The 14,627-nt window shown below is 38.9% G+C and overlaps 1 protein-coding gene across 1 annotated transcript in view; it reads right to left on the reverse strand.

Annotated features, from left to right (window-relative positions):
- AFG2A (AFG2 AAA ATPase homolog A) overlaps nt 1-14,627 on the reverse strand; it is a 158,531-nt gene that overhangs the window by 125,788 nt on the left and 18,116 nt on the right. Inside the window, exons 10-11 of the mRNA XM_063310822.1 lie at nt 3,015-3,169; nt 17-226 (exon numbers count right to left, since the gene is read on the reverse strand). Coding sequence (XP_063166892.1) covers nt 17-226; nt 3,015-3,169 — 365 coding nt within the window. The remainder of the gene's footprint in view (nt 1-16; nt 227-3,014; nt 3,170-14,627) is intronic.

Below are 14,627 nucleotides of genomic sequence, written 5' to 3' on the forward strand. Positions count from 1 at the left end.
TACCGTGATTACTAACCTTCACTGCCAAGAAGTTTAGACCACTTTCGTGAGCCAAAGCCTTAGCAATCATAGTTTTAGAGCATCCTGGAGGTCCATATAGGAGTACTCCTTTTGGTGGCTGAATGCCCATTCGAATGAAAGATTCAGGATGTTTCAGTGGCCATTCAACAGCTTGCTTTAATTTCAGTTTGACATCTTCCAGCCCTCCTATATCTGACCAGGATATCTATAAAACAAATCATTTTCATTAATTAGCAGAAAACAACAGATCACAAGAACAAATTGTTACTTTAAAATATTCAGCAAGAATACTTAGCCAACATCATTTAAATGACACATAAAAAAATTAACTTCTTTAAATCATGTTCTCCACTGTAACTTCATGAATTTTCAAAACAATACTACTAACCTGACAAATAAAGTACATTAATTTACACATAAACAGAGTCATAGAATTGTTTCACTCCCACCACCTGGCTGCTTAGGTTACTCCTAGTACCTGCTTCTAGATGAAAACTAAACGTCTACATTCTGTAAATATCTGCACTGAGAAACAGCCAAATTGACCGGGCAGAGTTGAGCTTCAGGGTTTAGTAACCATGATTGTGTGTGTGTGCGTGCACCTTCAAATCAGTTTTTGACTCCTGGTGACTGCCTGGACATGTCCCTGCAGTCTTGGCAAGGTTTTTCGGGGAAAGGCCTGCCATTGCCTGCTTCCTAGGGCTAAGACAGAGTAACTGGACCAAGGTCATCCAGCAGGACTAGAAGTCACACTCTCCCAGTTTCTAGCCTGGTGCCTTAACCACTATACCAAACTGACTCTCCGTAATACAATGATTGTGGTCTAGACAATAGATTTCCTGACATTTTGCCAGCAACCATGGCTGGAATCTTCAGAGGCAAGGTGATCTGCTACACAGACCACAGGCAACTGAGCAGGGACTGACTGGGCTCCTGTCTTTATAGCCAGGTCACCTGACTTCTTGATTCCAAATTGATTCTCCATTTACAGAGAAAAACCTTTATTCTTCAAAAGAAAGAAGGAAAAACATTTTACATTTTAACAATCCAATTTAAATAAAATATTCCTTCTTCAAAACAAATCCTACTATTTTATTCTACCCTAACATACAAAGAACCTTTAAACCATTTTTGCTGTATTTTTCCACATATATATTTTAAGGATTCCATTATTCTTCAAGGATGGTAGGGAAAGATGGGCTGATTCATAATTATTGGAAATTCCAAACTACCAAGCAGTGTTTAGGAAACATGGGTGGAAAACAGAAGTAAAATTGGAATCAACAGATGGTAACTTTAAAAAGAACAAGACAAGCTTTTCAAATATCTTTATTACTAATTACAGAAGCTAATAGAATATAAATTTTGATCAATGGCATAGAAGTGGAGGAGCAATAGCTCCTTCTTCTTACTAACCCTAATCTGGTTTCTTTTCACTTCACTATGTTCCCTACCTTTCTCTTCCTTACATATAAGCTAGTTCTTTATTTCTTCTACTGAAATAGAGAAGCACAACAGAAGGAACAAATGGTCACCCATCCTGCAACATTACTTTTATTCATTTTTGGTAGCTCCCAAGTTCAGCAGCATAAATACAGCATTCTCAAGCAGCTACTAGGAGTTGAGTAGCCAGTTAGATCTACATTAACACTGTCTCCAGGTAACTTTTTATTGAGCACACACACACACACACCACAATCAGCTCCAAATAGGTGCAGTAATCAGTCTTTATTTCTGATAATACTGATGTACTCTCTCTCCAGAATACCCTTCTCAAGCTTATTGTTCTACAAATGCATAAGTCACTTTCAGGCTAAAGAAGGCAGTTATATAAATACAACTGTTCAGTTCAAGATCACAAATGCTGCAACAAGAAGCTGTTAATTCATGGGAAAGGCACAAAAAAACCCCACAAATATAAACCACCCCAAGTATAAAAGTCATCTGCACCCTCTCACTGGCAATGGCCAATCAACTGATTTCCACAGCTACACTGTTGTTGTTTATTCATATAGTCGCTTCCGACTCTTCGTGACTTCATGGACCAGCCCACGCCAGAGCTTCCTGTCGGTCGTCAACACCCCCAGCTCCCCCAAGGATGAGTCCGTCACCTCCAGAATATCATCTATCCATCTTGCCCTTGGTCGACCCCTCTTCCTTTTGCCTTCCACTCTCCCTAGCATCAGCATCTTCTCCAGGGTGTCCTGTCTTCTCATTATGTGGCCAAAGTATTCCAGTTTTGCCTTTAATATCATTGCTCAAGTGAGCAATCTGGCTTTATTTCCTGGAGTATGGACTGGTTTGATCTTCTTGCAGTCCAAGGCACTCTCAGAATTTTCCTCCAGCACCACAGTTCAAAAGCATCGATCTTCCTTCTCTCAGCCTTCCTTATGGTCCAGCTCTCGCAGCCATATGTTACTACAGGGAACACCATTGCTTTAACTATGCGGACCTTTGTTGTCAGTACGGCTACATTACCGTCTACAATAAAGATTTTTCTTTAGCGAAGCTGTGTTCATGAAATTCATTGATCTTGGAAACAGAAACAGCAGTATGTATATTTCTATCCTACCCATATGCCTATCTTAAGACAGTCTATCCCTGCACATTCCACAAAAATAGAGAGTGATATCAATGTACAGCAGTATGTTATATTTCCACCCTTATGAGAGACTTATGATGTTGGAAAATATGCAAGGTTAATACTGACTATTCACTTGGGCCCCACACTATTTTTCATCATGATTGATGTTTTCCTAGGCAAGCCTTCTTAACCTCCAGCTATGTTGGAACTTCAACTCCCAGAATTTCTAGTCAGCATAACTAGGAATTATGAGTTACAGTTCCAACACATTCCCAAGATATGCAAACGGAAGGATTTAAAGACCTCTTTAGTTACTACTGTGATCAGGTGACTGCCTTTAAGAATGGACCTTTTCTTATTTTTTAGTCTCTGAATAATAATCTTAGAATATTGTACAGAGAAATCTTACCTTGGGTACATCAATTGTCACCTCCCTCATGGCACTGGGCCTGACATCATTCATTGCCTTCTGGAAATCACTGTGATTAATAATTACAGATTCAGACACATCATCATCTAGGAGATTATCTTTCTTACGAAGTATTCTCCGTAAAGCATGCATTCCTGTACAAAGGACACAGAATACAAAATAATACATGGATTTCTTATTACTTTTCACAGATGTTTAACTACATATATACAGTAGTAAATGAAAAATATGAGAAAGTAAGAGATTTCTCTTAATTTGATTTCATCAAGCATAAACAAATGAATGCTTTAGCACATACTGTATAGTAGTGATAGCCAACCTATGATACTCCGGATGCTGTTGAACTGCATGTCCCAGAATCTTCCACCACTAGCTACCTTTTCTAGGGTGAAGCTGTAGTACATTAGAATTACATCAGAAATGCCACAGCATCCCTAACTTTATCTTAAAACACAAAGTATATATTGGAAGGGGTGAAATACGAAAGACAGAATATGTTGACCCTAGTGGTATACTGAAAGTACACTTGTCAACAATGACTAGTTTGCTTGTTGTTTAACTAGTCACTATTTACAAAATGTCTACCTTCAGGCCAAGTAAACATCCCTGAGACTATTTTTAAGCTCCTTCCATAAGAAAATGATTTAGACTTCTGATCACAGTTATCTATCTTCTTCCTTAAGTTCACTGCTTGGGAGAAAAAGGGCATCCAAAAGAGAACAAAGAGTACCCAATTCACTGTCTGCTTTAGCCTTGCCCATGATCTAACCCACCAAATTATTCCTGAGGAAACACAGCTTTGGACAAAAGAAGAAAAAGATTGTACAACCCTCAGATAAAATAATGTGCCATCTTCACACTGAGTTATACCACAATCTGCAAGTACTAGAGATCTGGAGATGGCCAGGGATTGCACAGTATTTTGTGACTTTATGGCCTAATAAAAAATAGCATCTTAAAATGAATTAAAGAATTAAATATGCCAAAATTACCAACTTAAAACAAAGTTGTTATTGTTACTTATTTGATTGAAGAAAACACTGTCCAAAGAAAATATATCTTTAAACATTTCTAATCCAAAAAGATGTTCTTGACAAAATTTGGTATGTAATAGGGAACATTTCACATAATGTCTTATTTATTATGCCTTGTTTGCTGTTATACAATATGACTTTTTAAAAAAAGTCTGCAATTACCCAATTAAAAAAGATAAAGGAACAGCACCCATTCACTACTTGCTAGAGCAAAATAGCACACGCCTTCCCTCTTGTTTCTGGGCTGGATCCAAACTTAGCATATCTAACTAGACCTTTCCATCCATTTCTCCCCCCCAACTCCCGCCCCAGATACTTCTCCTTTACGATCTGGGGCACTCTGCTATTTGGATAGGCTATTCTGGGATGAGAAAAAGAATTTCCTCCAAAATCAGGCAACAGCATGTGCTCCAATAGAGCTGTACTCCACTTGGTTTTGGAGATTCCTCAATCAGCCTACTCTTACACTCTGTGCAATATTTGAGAAGGGTAGAAAAACCTGCTTCTTTCTACTGTGTGTAGTTAAAGTTCAGCTCACTATTCTCCATGTGGGCAATAAAGCAGTTGAAAAACAAAGATGGTTAGAATTGTTCAAAATGAAATCTGAATTATTTAAAGTACATGTGTACCCAAACCATTATGCAGTTCAGCATTTAATTGAAAAAGTGTTTTACAAAAAAGCAATTATAAAAGACAGATTGAAGTCAAAACCTTAATCCTTCCTGTTTCCTCTTGTTAGCATCATTTATTCCTGTTGTCCCCACTGACCTTGATCTTAATCACTGGTTGTGTTATTTCCAGGAATGGATCTAGTCAGTATACCCAGAAGATAAATATATCTCCTTTTTCTCTAACATAGGAAGAACTTTAGGGTGTGTGTGTGTGTGTGTGTGTGAAAACTATGTTCTAATTGTAAGATGGAACAAATCCTGAACAATGACCTCATCCTTTGATTAAAACTGCATTCCAAAAATAGCAAGCATCTGTCCAACACAAAGGAGGTTTAAAAAACACAGTTTGCCAGACTACATTTTGGATGAGACACAGCTTTTACTCCTGTACTGAAAGATAGCTTGAAGCACATGCTTAGACATCAGACAGCACCTTTTTCCAACACCTTAGCAGATAATCATGTTCCCTTGCATTAACTACTGTGATTGACTGCTCGAAACTCCTATTCAAAACAATTGTAAAATATTTATGAATCAAGAGCCTAAATGAAAAAAATCCATGTCTTAATTCACACAAATAGTCCATATAGCTTTTAAAAGTTAATCAATGTCAGTTGCTGTACATTATTCTATCTATGTATTATTTTGAATTTGACTCAGTGGTTGATTTACTCAGAATAGGTAGTTTTAAAGGTTGTACTCAAATAGGACAACTTAGTGTTAAATGAAGGTTATATAAATAAATCTACTCAACATTTAGAAAGGATGTAGCATAAAATAATTATGTACCACCACTATTTTTAGGTAGTATTCAAACTACAGGAATTAGTTTGAATACTATTAGGTTTGTAATATTGCTTTAGATGAGTATACGGTACTCATCTACAGCAATATTTAGATGAGTACTGTAAAAGTAGACATGGGATCAACATTTGGGCTTGTGGGTATCAAAAAGAAACCCTGCAATTGGAACATGGTCCTCTGCCGGGATTGCCCATATCACTTCAGAAGAACAAAGAGACCTTTTTCAAACCCAGTGACCCAGACAGATCTATCCCAATTCAACTGTGTGACAAGGTAACTATTTACTAAACTGGACTTGAGAGGAGCTTATAACCTGATTAGAATTAGACGAGAAGATGAGTGGAAGATGGCATTCCGCACATGTTATGGTCATTTCGAGTTCTCTGTGATGCCGTTTGGCCTGACAAATGCTCCTGCAGTATTCATGCAATTCATGCATGAGATATTCTGAGACCTTTTGGATCAATTCTTGCTAATTTAGACGATATTCTGATTTACTCTACCTTTTTGAAAGAACATAGTCAGCATGTATGCATAGTATTACAATGGCTTCGCGAAAATCAACTTTATGCCAAATTGGAAAAATGCCAATTTGATCAAATCATCATAGAATTTTTAGGTCACCAAATTTCTGCCAATAGTATAGAGATGGCACCAGACAAGGTACAGGTGATTAAGTCTTGGCAACCACCACACAGAGCGAAGGATGTTCAACATCTATTGGGATTTGTGAACTATTATAGGAACTTCATACCACAATTTGCAGAAATTACAAACCTGTTGACCAATTTATTATGGAAGCGGTCAAAATTCCATCGGGAAGAGCTGAAAATCACGCATTTAAGATGTTAAAAGAAGCCTTCATGTCCAAACCCGTCTTGAAACATCCAAATCCCTTACAACCATTTGTAGTTGAGGCTAATGCTTCAGATATAGCCATTGGTACAGTATTGCTTCAGAAGGACCTTCAAACTAGCCAGCTGTGTCCATGTGTATATTATTCTAGGAAATTGGCGGTAGCAGAACAGGCATATACCATATGGGATAAGGAGCTGTTGGCTATTAAAGTACCCTTTGAAGTATGGAGACACCATCTGGAAGGAGCCAGACATATCATTGAAGTTAGGACAGACTGTCCTAACAGCCAGGAACCACGCTGAGACAAGGAACAGGTCTCTAGTGTTTTATTGTTGCTACATAACAGGGAAATCCTAACAAACTGAAGAAGCGTGAGAAAAACCCAGACATATAAACCCCAAAGGTTAAGGCGGGCCCGATCGGTGTCTCTTGGAATGGCTACCTAATTCCTCAGTGCTACGCATGCGCTTTACAGCCTGGATGAGAGCCCCCTGCTCGCCATCCTTACTCATGACACAGACTATCGCAATCTAGAACATCTGAAAACAGCACGAAAGCTAAATCAAAGACAAATCCAATGGTCCTTGTTCTTCTCTCATTTCAACTTTCAAGTAACATATATTCCAAGGGGCAAAAACCAACGGGCAGATGCCCTCTCAAGGAAACCAGAGTATGATAGATCAGCAACTACTTCTGTGCTTAAATCTGTGATTCCTTTGGAACGATTTGCGGCCGTACAACAAACAGGAGACCTCATACGACAATTGCGAAATCAACAACAATCAGATCCTTTTGCAATCAATAAGAAGAAAGAAATGGACCATACGCCTGCAGACCAGGCAAAACAATGGAGTTGTAATCATGAGATATTATGCTTTAGAGGCCGCTATTACGTACCACCGGGTGAGTTAAGAGAGAGAACTTTGAAGTTGTGTCATGACAATCCAACAGCAGGACATTTTGGATTTTTCAAAACCTTAAACCTGATATCCCGAGAATTCTGGTGGCCACGCATATTTAATGATATCAAACAATATGTGGCCTCTTATGCAGAGTGTTGCAGAGCCTAGTACCAATCTGGAAAACCTGCAGGACTATTATTGCCATTACCAACTCCAGAACGTCCTTGGGAAGCCATATCAATGGACTTCATCACAGAACTTCCTAGATCCAATGGAGCCACAACTATATTAGTGGTTGTAGACGCACTCACCAAAATGGCACATTTCATTGCTTGCTCCAGATTACCCACCTCCCAAGAAACAGCTAGACTATATATCAACATTTTTCGGATACATGGATTATCCAAGAGAGTGATTTCAGATTGCGGTTCTCATTTCACCGCCAGGTTCTGGAGGGCGCTACTGAGAAACTTAAAAATTCAAGGTCAACTATCCTCATCGCATCATCCACAGTCAGATGATGAGACAGAAAGAGTAAATGCAATCTTAGAGAAATATTTGTGTTATGTCAATTATCAACAAGATAATTGGGCGGATCTGCTTGCAGTAGCAGAGTTTGCTTATAACAACTTACAGCATGCCTCGACCAAAGTGACACCATTTATGGCCAATTATGGATTCCATCCCAGAGCAATTCCATTGGATGTGCCCAACTCCACGGTTCCTGCATTGGATCACTTAATACAAGAACTCCAAGCTTGTCACCATGTCCTTTGTGAGCAACTAGTTAAGGCCAAAGAGGAGTACAAACGTTATGCTGACCGTCACCGAAAGGAGGGTCCTCAGTTATCAGTTGGGGATTTGGTTTGGCTATCCAACAAACATATGGTATCATCATGTCCATCAAAAAAATTAGATCATCGTTACATAGGACCTTTTCCAATTGAGGCTATTATTAACCCAGTTGCATTTCGTCTAACTCTTCCAAAAAAGATGCAAGTTCATCCAGTTTTTCACCATTCCCTGCTGATTGCTGCGGCTCCTGACAGTCCATTAAGGTCTATTAAACCACCACCAACTCCGGTAATGGTGCAAGGCAAAGAGGAATACGAAGTGGTGAGTATCCTTGACTCACATTTTCATCATGGAAAACTGCAATATCTAATTGCTTGGAAAGGTTATGGACCGGAGGAAAACTCATGGGAAGATTCATCTTATGTACATGCACCCATAAAGGTTAGGCAGTTCCACCTAAACTACCCACTCAAACCTGGGCCTCAACTAAGGAGGAAAGGGTGTTCTGAGGGGGGGGATAGTGTTAGGATGGAGACTGAGTCAGAGAATAAAGAGGACAGCCTGGAAAAACCATTAAGCAAAGCCCTGGATAAACCGCTAAGCCAAGCTGAAGAAAAAATGGAGGCAGACTTACAAGTGAAGAAAAGCCTCGAGTGGGAAGAAGCTGAACAGCTGATGAGGCCAGACAGTGAACCAGGTTCACCACCGCCAATCAGCGCAAGAGGGAGACGCGCAGCAAGGAGGGCCAAGCAATGTGAAGCCCGATTGGCTCCCAATCGGCAACAGGGCGATCTTGCAGCCTATAAAAGGCACAGGGAGAGACTGAAGGGTGCCGGAGACAACCGCTCCTATATTCAGTTTCAAGAATTCACCTCAGCACTTCCTGAGCCGTCATTGGATTCAGATAAAGCCCTTAAAATCGACAGGCCTGATCTTCCTGCAACAACAATCAATCTCACGCCAGCTTCTTACAGCAAATCAACTACTATCTCCGCAATTACTTAAAATAACTCCCTCAGTCTCGCTGCCACTTCTCTACCCTCAGAATCCTTATCTGAGGCGGAACTTCAGCGCTGTCAGTCTCTGCAATAACAGATCAACTGTCAACTCCTGAAATCCTATACCATTATAATCAGAACAATCCATTTACCTCAGTTTCTGTTATTTTATTTCATTTCCTCAGAATATCCATTGCTACCATCTTTCAATTATCTGCCTCAACTCTTCTGTCACCATTGCTCCCTTACGTTCTTTGTTGGTTTAAATGGATTCCTCTGCCTCAGATTCCTACAGTGTTTCAACTCATTCAGATCTGCCTGTTTGCCTCAGAATTAACGACTTCTACCAACTTCAATTAATTGGTAATTCAGTATTGCACAATCAGATTGATTTGTTTCTTAAATTGTATTTTACCTGTTTGCCTACAACTATCTTTCTGTTTTTATTTAATTATTTTAAATTAATTTACCTCAGAATTAATTACCTGATTCATATTAATCCATTCTTGTTCTATTTTTAATTCATAACAATCTTTAGCTTACTAAAATTAAATAATAATTTTCAGATTAATCATTATAGACCTTCCAGATATTGTAACTTCTGTTTAATAAAGAACTATTATATTTATATTCTGAGTCAGTTGCTTAAACAGGACAGTTATAGATACAGCAGGAGGTACAAATCCAGGGGCCTTGGACCACTAGTTTGCCTGTTCTCCTCTGAGAAGGACCCAGTGATAAAACTGAGAGGATCTTATCACTATGTTGCCATTTTTAAACTGTTCGCTTATTTATTTATTTATTTATTTTATCATATTTTTATCACCACCCATCTCCCCCATACAGGGGGCCCTGGGCAATTCACAATAAAAACAATTTAAAATTCAATAAAATCATACATAATATCAATAATCAATAAATTAAACTGAGTGTTATTCAACTATCTTGTTCTTTCCTTTCTTGCAATCACAGAATCTGGATTTAACAACTGCATTTGTAAAACTGCAAAGAACATGCATAAGAAAAAAAAGCTTTGCAGCATGTCAACCAGCAAACAGCAGTTTCCAATTTTTTTGAACCTCTTTTTAATCTACTTTTGCCTATTTTTTTAACTCTTGGTTCTGGATCATGGGAGCAACAGAAGTCTAAATCCACTGTAAGTGTTCTTAATGCAAATTTCCTGTTCAGCTTTCCAAAGAGAAAAAGGTGCATTTAAAGTACACTACATTCCCAACCCATTGATTAGCACTCATGAACTCTAACTTGTCTTAATTTATTTTTTTCTGTACAATTGGTTGCTGTTGCAATCAACCAAAGCTAGTTAAAATTGATATTGAGTGGTTATGCAAGTCAAATCCATAAAGAATTCATTAATGGTTACATTCTCTATCAGCCTTCTACCCGAACATCTGGAATGCAACAAGCAAGGGAAAGCTGGTTTAGAATTTTGTGGTTTATCACCAGGTTAATGAGTTATTTTATCCCTCATAATTTTATGAGTTAATTGTATTTTAATATATTTACAGGTCTGCATACTGTTCTGAAGTGCACAGAAATGTAAATATACTGTATATACGTGCCCTTCATACTAAGTAACATGTAAAGTTTCTGTCTCCTAAACAGGGCTTTGCTGTTGCCTCTCTCCCCACCCCCAACCACATACACATATGCAAAGTACATAAAAAGTAAGTAGTAATAAATAAAATTAAAGGCAGAATAACTTACGTTGTACTGCTCACCTACTCCGGTATTTCATTATTTCATTCATCATCTAATTATCTGGACCCTACCTCTTCTTGTTGTATCACAGACACTTCTTTACCTTGAATTCATTTTTTTCTGACATACCCAACTCTTGCTTCCATATCACAAAATGGTTAAAAGCATACAGTAATTTTTGATACTTTCAACAAGCATTCATTCCTTGCAGCAGACTCTAATCCTACCCAGTACAATAAATATTTTCATCATAATTTCTCTACATTTCTCTGGTTCTTTTAATCATTCCTGGCTCTCTTTGACTACGGATCGTTTTCAACTTTATATATGCACTGTACAACATGCCTTTTCCTCATTTTTTGCATCATTCTCCTATATGATTTTTCTCCTTCTCGGCTTCCTTCATATCATCATTTAACCGAGTGCTTTGTTCATAATTTTCATCAGTGTAACTCCACATACTTTTGTGGCATTCTGTAATATAATCATTTTCACTTTGTTGCATTCATTCTGTTTGGAGATTAACTAATATTCCAATTTTTTTCATATAGAGCTAGTACATCTCTTTATGCAGTCAGTCTACTTTCAGTCTTCTTTCTTTCACTTGTTTCTTTTTCTTTCTAGTCCATTTTTTTTCTGAAGATCCACTCTTGATAATAACAAATAAGGTCCTGCCCCACTAGGTGGAAGCTCTCATCACCTTTACATCTTTCACTAATTCTCTCATCTTTACCATAAACAATAAAATCAGTTGTGCTTTTTGATTCATTCCTTTGTCATATGTACGCATGAACAGGCATATGCTTAAACCACTTTCTTGAAACAAGCAGATCTTTTTCTAAACAGATACGTGCCAAACAGTTACCATTCTGATTCATTCTTGTGAATTAGAATTACCATTCTAATAGGGCAACACTCTGAGTTGCCCTATTACTTTTTCTGCACTTTCATCTCATTCTCACACATCAATTCATGCCACATAACAAAATAACTTTTCTCCATAGATCACATTAATTCAGAATATTGCACATTTCCCATAATACCATTCATAGCTTCTGACACACATTTCAACCCTTTCCTTCATAATTAATTCTACACTTTTATTTCTCTGCATGTACATATCAACCTCACTTCACAAGATCAGACTACTTCATTCACATCTTCTTCCCCTTTTTTCCTAGTTCCACAAACATACAACATATATAGCTTTCTTTCAATTCATTTACTAATTTATGTTTTTTACCATATACTCTTCTTTCACTCCAAGTCTCAATCTTCAACAGAAAGGTTCTTAAATATTGACCTCCCCTGCCAATATGTGATTTTTACATAAACTTCTTAGTTCTGTAAAAAAATAATAGACTAGTTTACCAACCTTAAGTGCACCCATGATATATGCAGCATTTCCTACTAACTGTGAAGACACAATAGTAGACAATTTCGGCACAAGTGGGCCAATATTCCAGATGCTCAATCAAAGCCCAGTTTTATACCATGCATGCTCACACTTTGTTTATTCGTTTAGTCGCTTCCGACTCTTCGTGACTTCATGGACCAGCCCACGCCAGAGCTTCCTGTCGGTCATCAACACCCCCAGCTCCCCCAGGGACGAGTCCGTCACCTCTAGAATATCATCCATCCATCTTGCCCTTGGTCGGCCCCTCTTCCTTTTGCCTTCCACTCTCCCTAGCATCAGCATCTTCTCCAGGGTGTCCTGTCTTCTCATTATGTGGCCAAAGTATTTCAGTTTTGCCTTTAATATCATTCCCTCAAGTGAGCAGTCTGGCTTTATTTCCTGGAGTAGGGACTGGTTTGATCTTCTTGCAGTCCAAGGCACTCTCAGAATTTTCCTCCAACACCACAGTTCAAAAGCATCGATCTTCCTTCTCTCAGCCTTCCTTATGGTCCAGCTCTTGCAGCCATATGTTACTACGGGGAACACCACTGCTTTAACTATGCGGACCTTTGTTGTCAGTGTGATGTCTCTGCTCTTAACTATTTTATCGAGATTTGTCATTGCTCTTCTCCCAAGGATTAAGCGTCTTCTGATTTCCTGACTGCAGTCAGCATCTGCAGTAATCTTCACACCTAGAAATACAAAGTCTTTCACTGCTTCTACATTTTCTCCCTCTATTTGCCAGTTATCAATCAGGCTGGTTGCCATAATCTTGGTTTTTTTGAGGTTTAGCTGCAAGCCAGCTTTTGCACTTTCTTCTTTCACCTTCATCATAAGGCTTCTCAGTTCCTCTTCACTTTCAGCCATCAAAGTGGTATCATCTGCATATCTGACATCGTTCAAGTTTCTTCCAGCAATTTTAACCCCAGCTTTGGATTCCTCAAGCCCAGCATGTCGCATGATGTGTTCTGTGTACAAGTTGAATAAGTAGGGTGAGGGTATACAGCCCTGCCGTACTCCTTTCCCAATCTTAAACCAGTCCGTTGTTCCGTGGTCTGTTCTTACTGTTGCTACTTGGTCGTTATACAGATTCTTCAGGAGGCAGACAAGATGACTTGGTATCCCCATACCACTAAGAACTTGCCACAATTTGTTATAGTCCACACAGTCAAAGGCTTTAGAACAGTCAATAAAACAGAAAGAGATATTTTTCTGAAACTCCCTTTATCCAGCGGATATTGGCATTATCCAGCGGATATTGGCAATTTGGTCCCTAGTTCCTCTGCCTTTTCTAAACCCAGCTTGTGCATCTGGCAATTCTCGCTCCATGAATTGCTGAAGTCTACCTTGCAGGATCTTGAGCATTACCTTACTGGCATGTGAAATGAGTGCCACTGTTCGATAGTTTGAACATTCTTTAGTGTTTCCCTTTTTTGGTATGGGAATATAAGTTGATTTTTTCCACTCTGATGGCCATTCTTGTGTTTTCCAAATTTGCTGGCATATAGCATGCATTACCTTGACAGCATCATCTTGCAAGATTTTGAACAGTTCAGCTGGGATGCCGTCGTCTCCTGCTGCCTTATTATTAGCAATGCTTCTTAAGACCCATTCAACCTCACTCTTCAGGATGTCTGGCTCTAGCTGTCATGTTCACTGTTCCAATGTGCACTGTACATCGTAACGTTTCACATGCCATGTTGCTGACCTTGTGCCAAGCTCTGTATCTATGTTCATTTTAATGGAATGTGTTTGGATTATATGTTCGGCTCAAGGACTTTTCCACCGCACCGTCAGGAGCCGTTAGGAGCACCTGGGATTGTGAGCCTGGGAAGATTCTACGGGGGGAGGGATCTCGTTTGTACCGAGGGTTTTTTAGTTTGCATTTGGCGTGCTTTTCTCGTTCTCAGCTTTCTTTGTACTTGCATACTATTCTTAAATAAACTGGGTTTTGTTAAGCTCTTGCTTGTGAGTCTGAGAGTATTTTAGGATAGGCAACCATTACACTAGCTCACTGACCACACCGTCAAAGCTATCCCCGATATTGTTATCCTTCCTATACAGGTCTTCTGTATATTCTTGCCACCTTTTCTTGATCTCTTCTTCTTCTGTTAGGTCCTTGCCATCTTTGTTTTTGATCATACCCATTTTTGCCTGGAATTTACCTCCAATGTTTCTAATTTTCTGGAAGAGGTCTCTTGTCCTTCCTATTCTATTGTCTTCTTCTGCTACCACACATTGCTTGTTTAAAAATAATTCCTTATCTCTTCTGGCTAACCTCTGGGATTTTGCATTTAATTGGGCATATCTCCCCCTATCACTGTTGCCTTTTGCTTTCCTTCTTTCTTGGGCTACTTCTGGTGTCTCAGCAGACAGCCATTTTGCCTTCTTGGTTTTCTCTTTCTTTGGGATGTA

The sequence above is a fragment of the Candoia aspera genome, chromosome 8 (assembly GCF_035149785.1).
Source record: "Candoia aspera isolate rCanAsp1 chromosome 8, rCanAsp1.hap2, whole genome shotgun sequence".
In the NCBI taxonomy this organism is placed as follows: Eukaryota; Metazoa; Chordata; class Lepidosauria; order Squamata; family Boidae; genus Candoia; species Candoia aspera.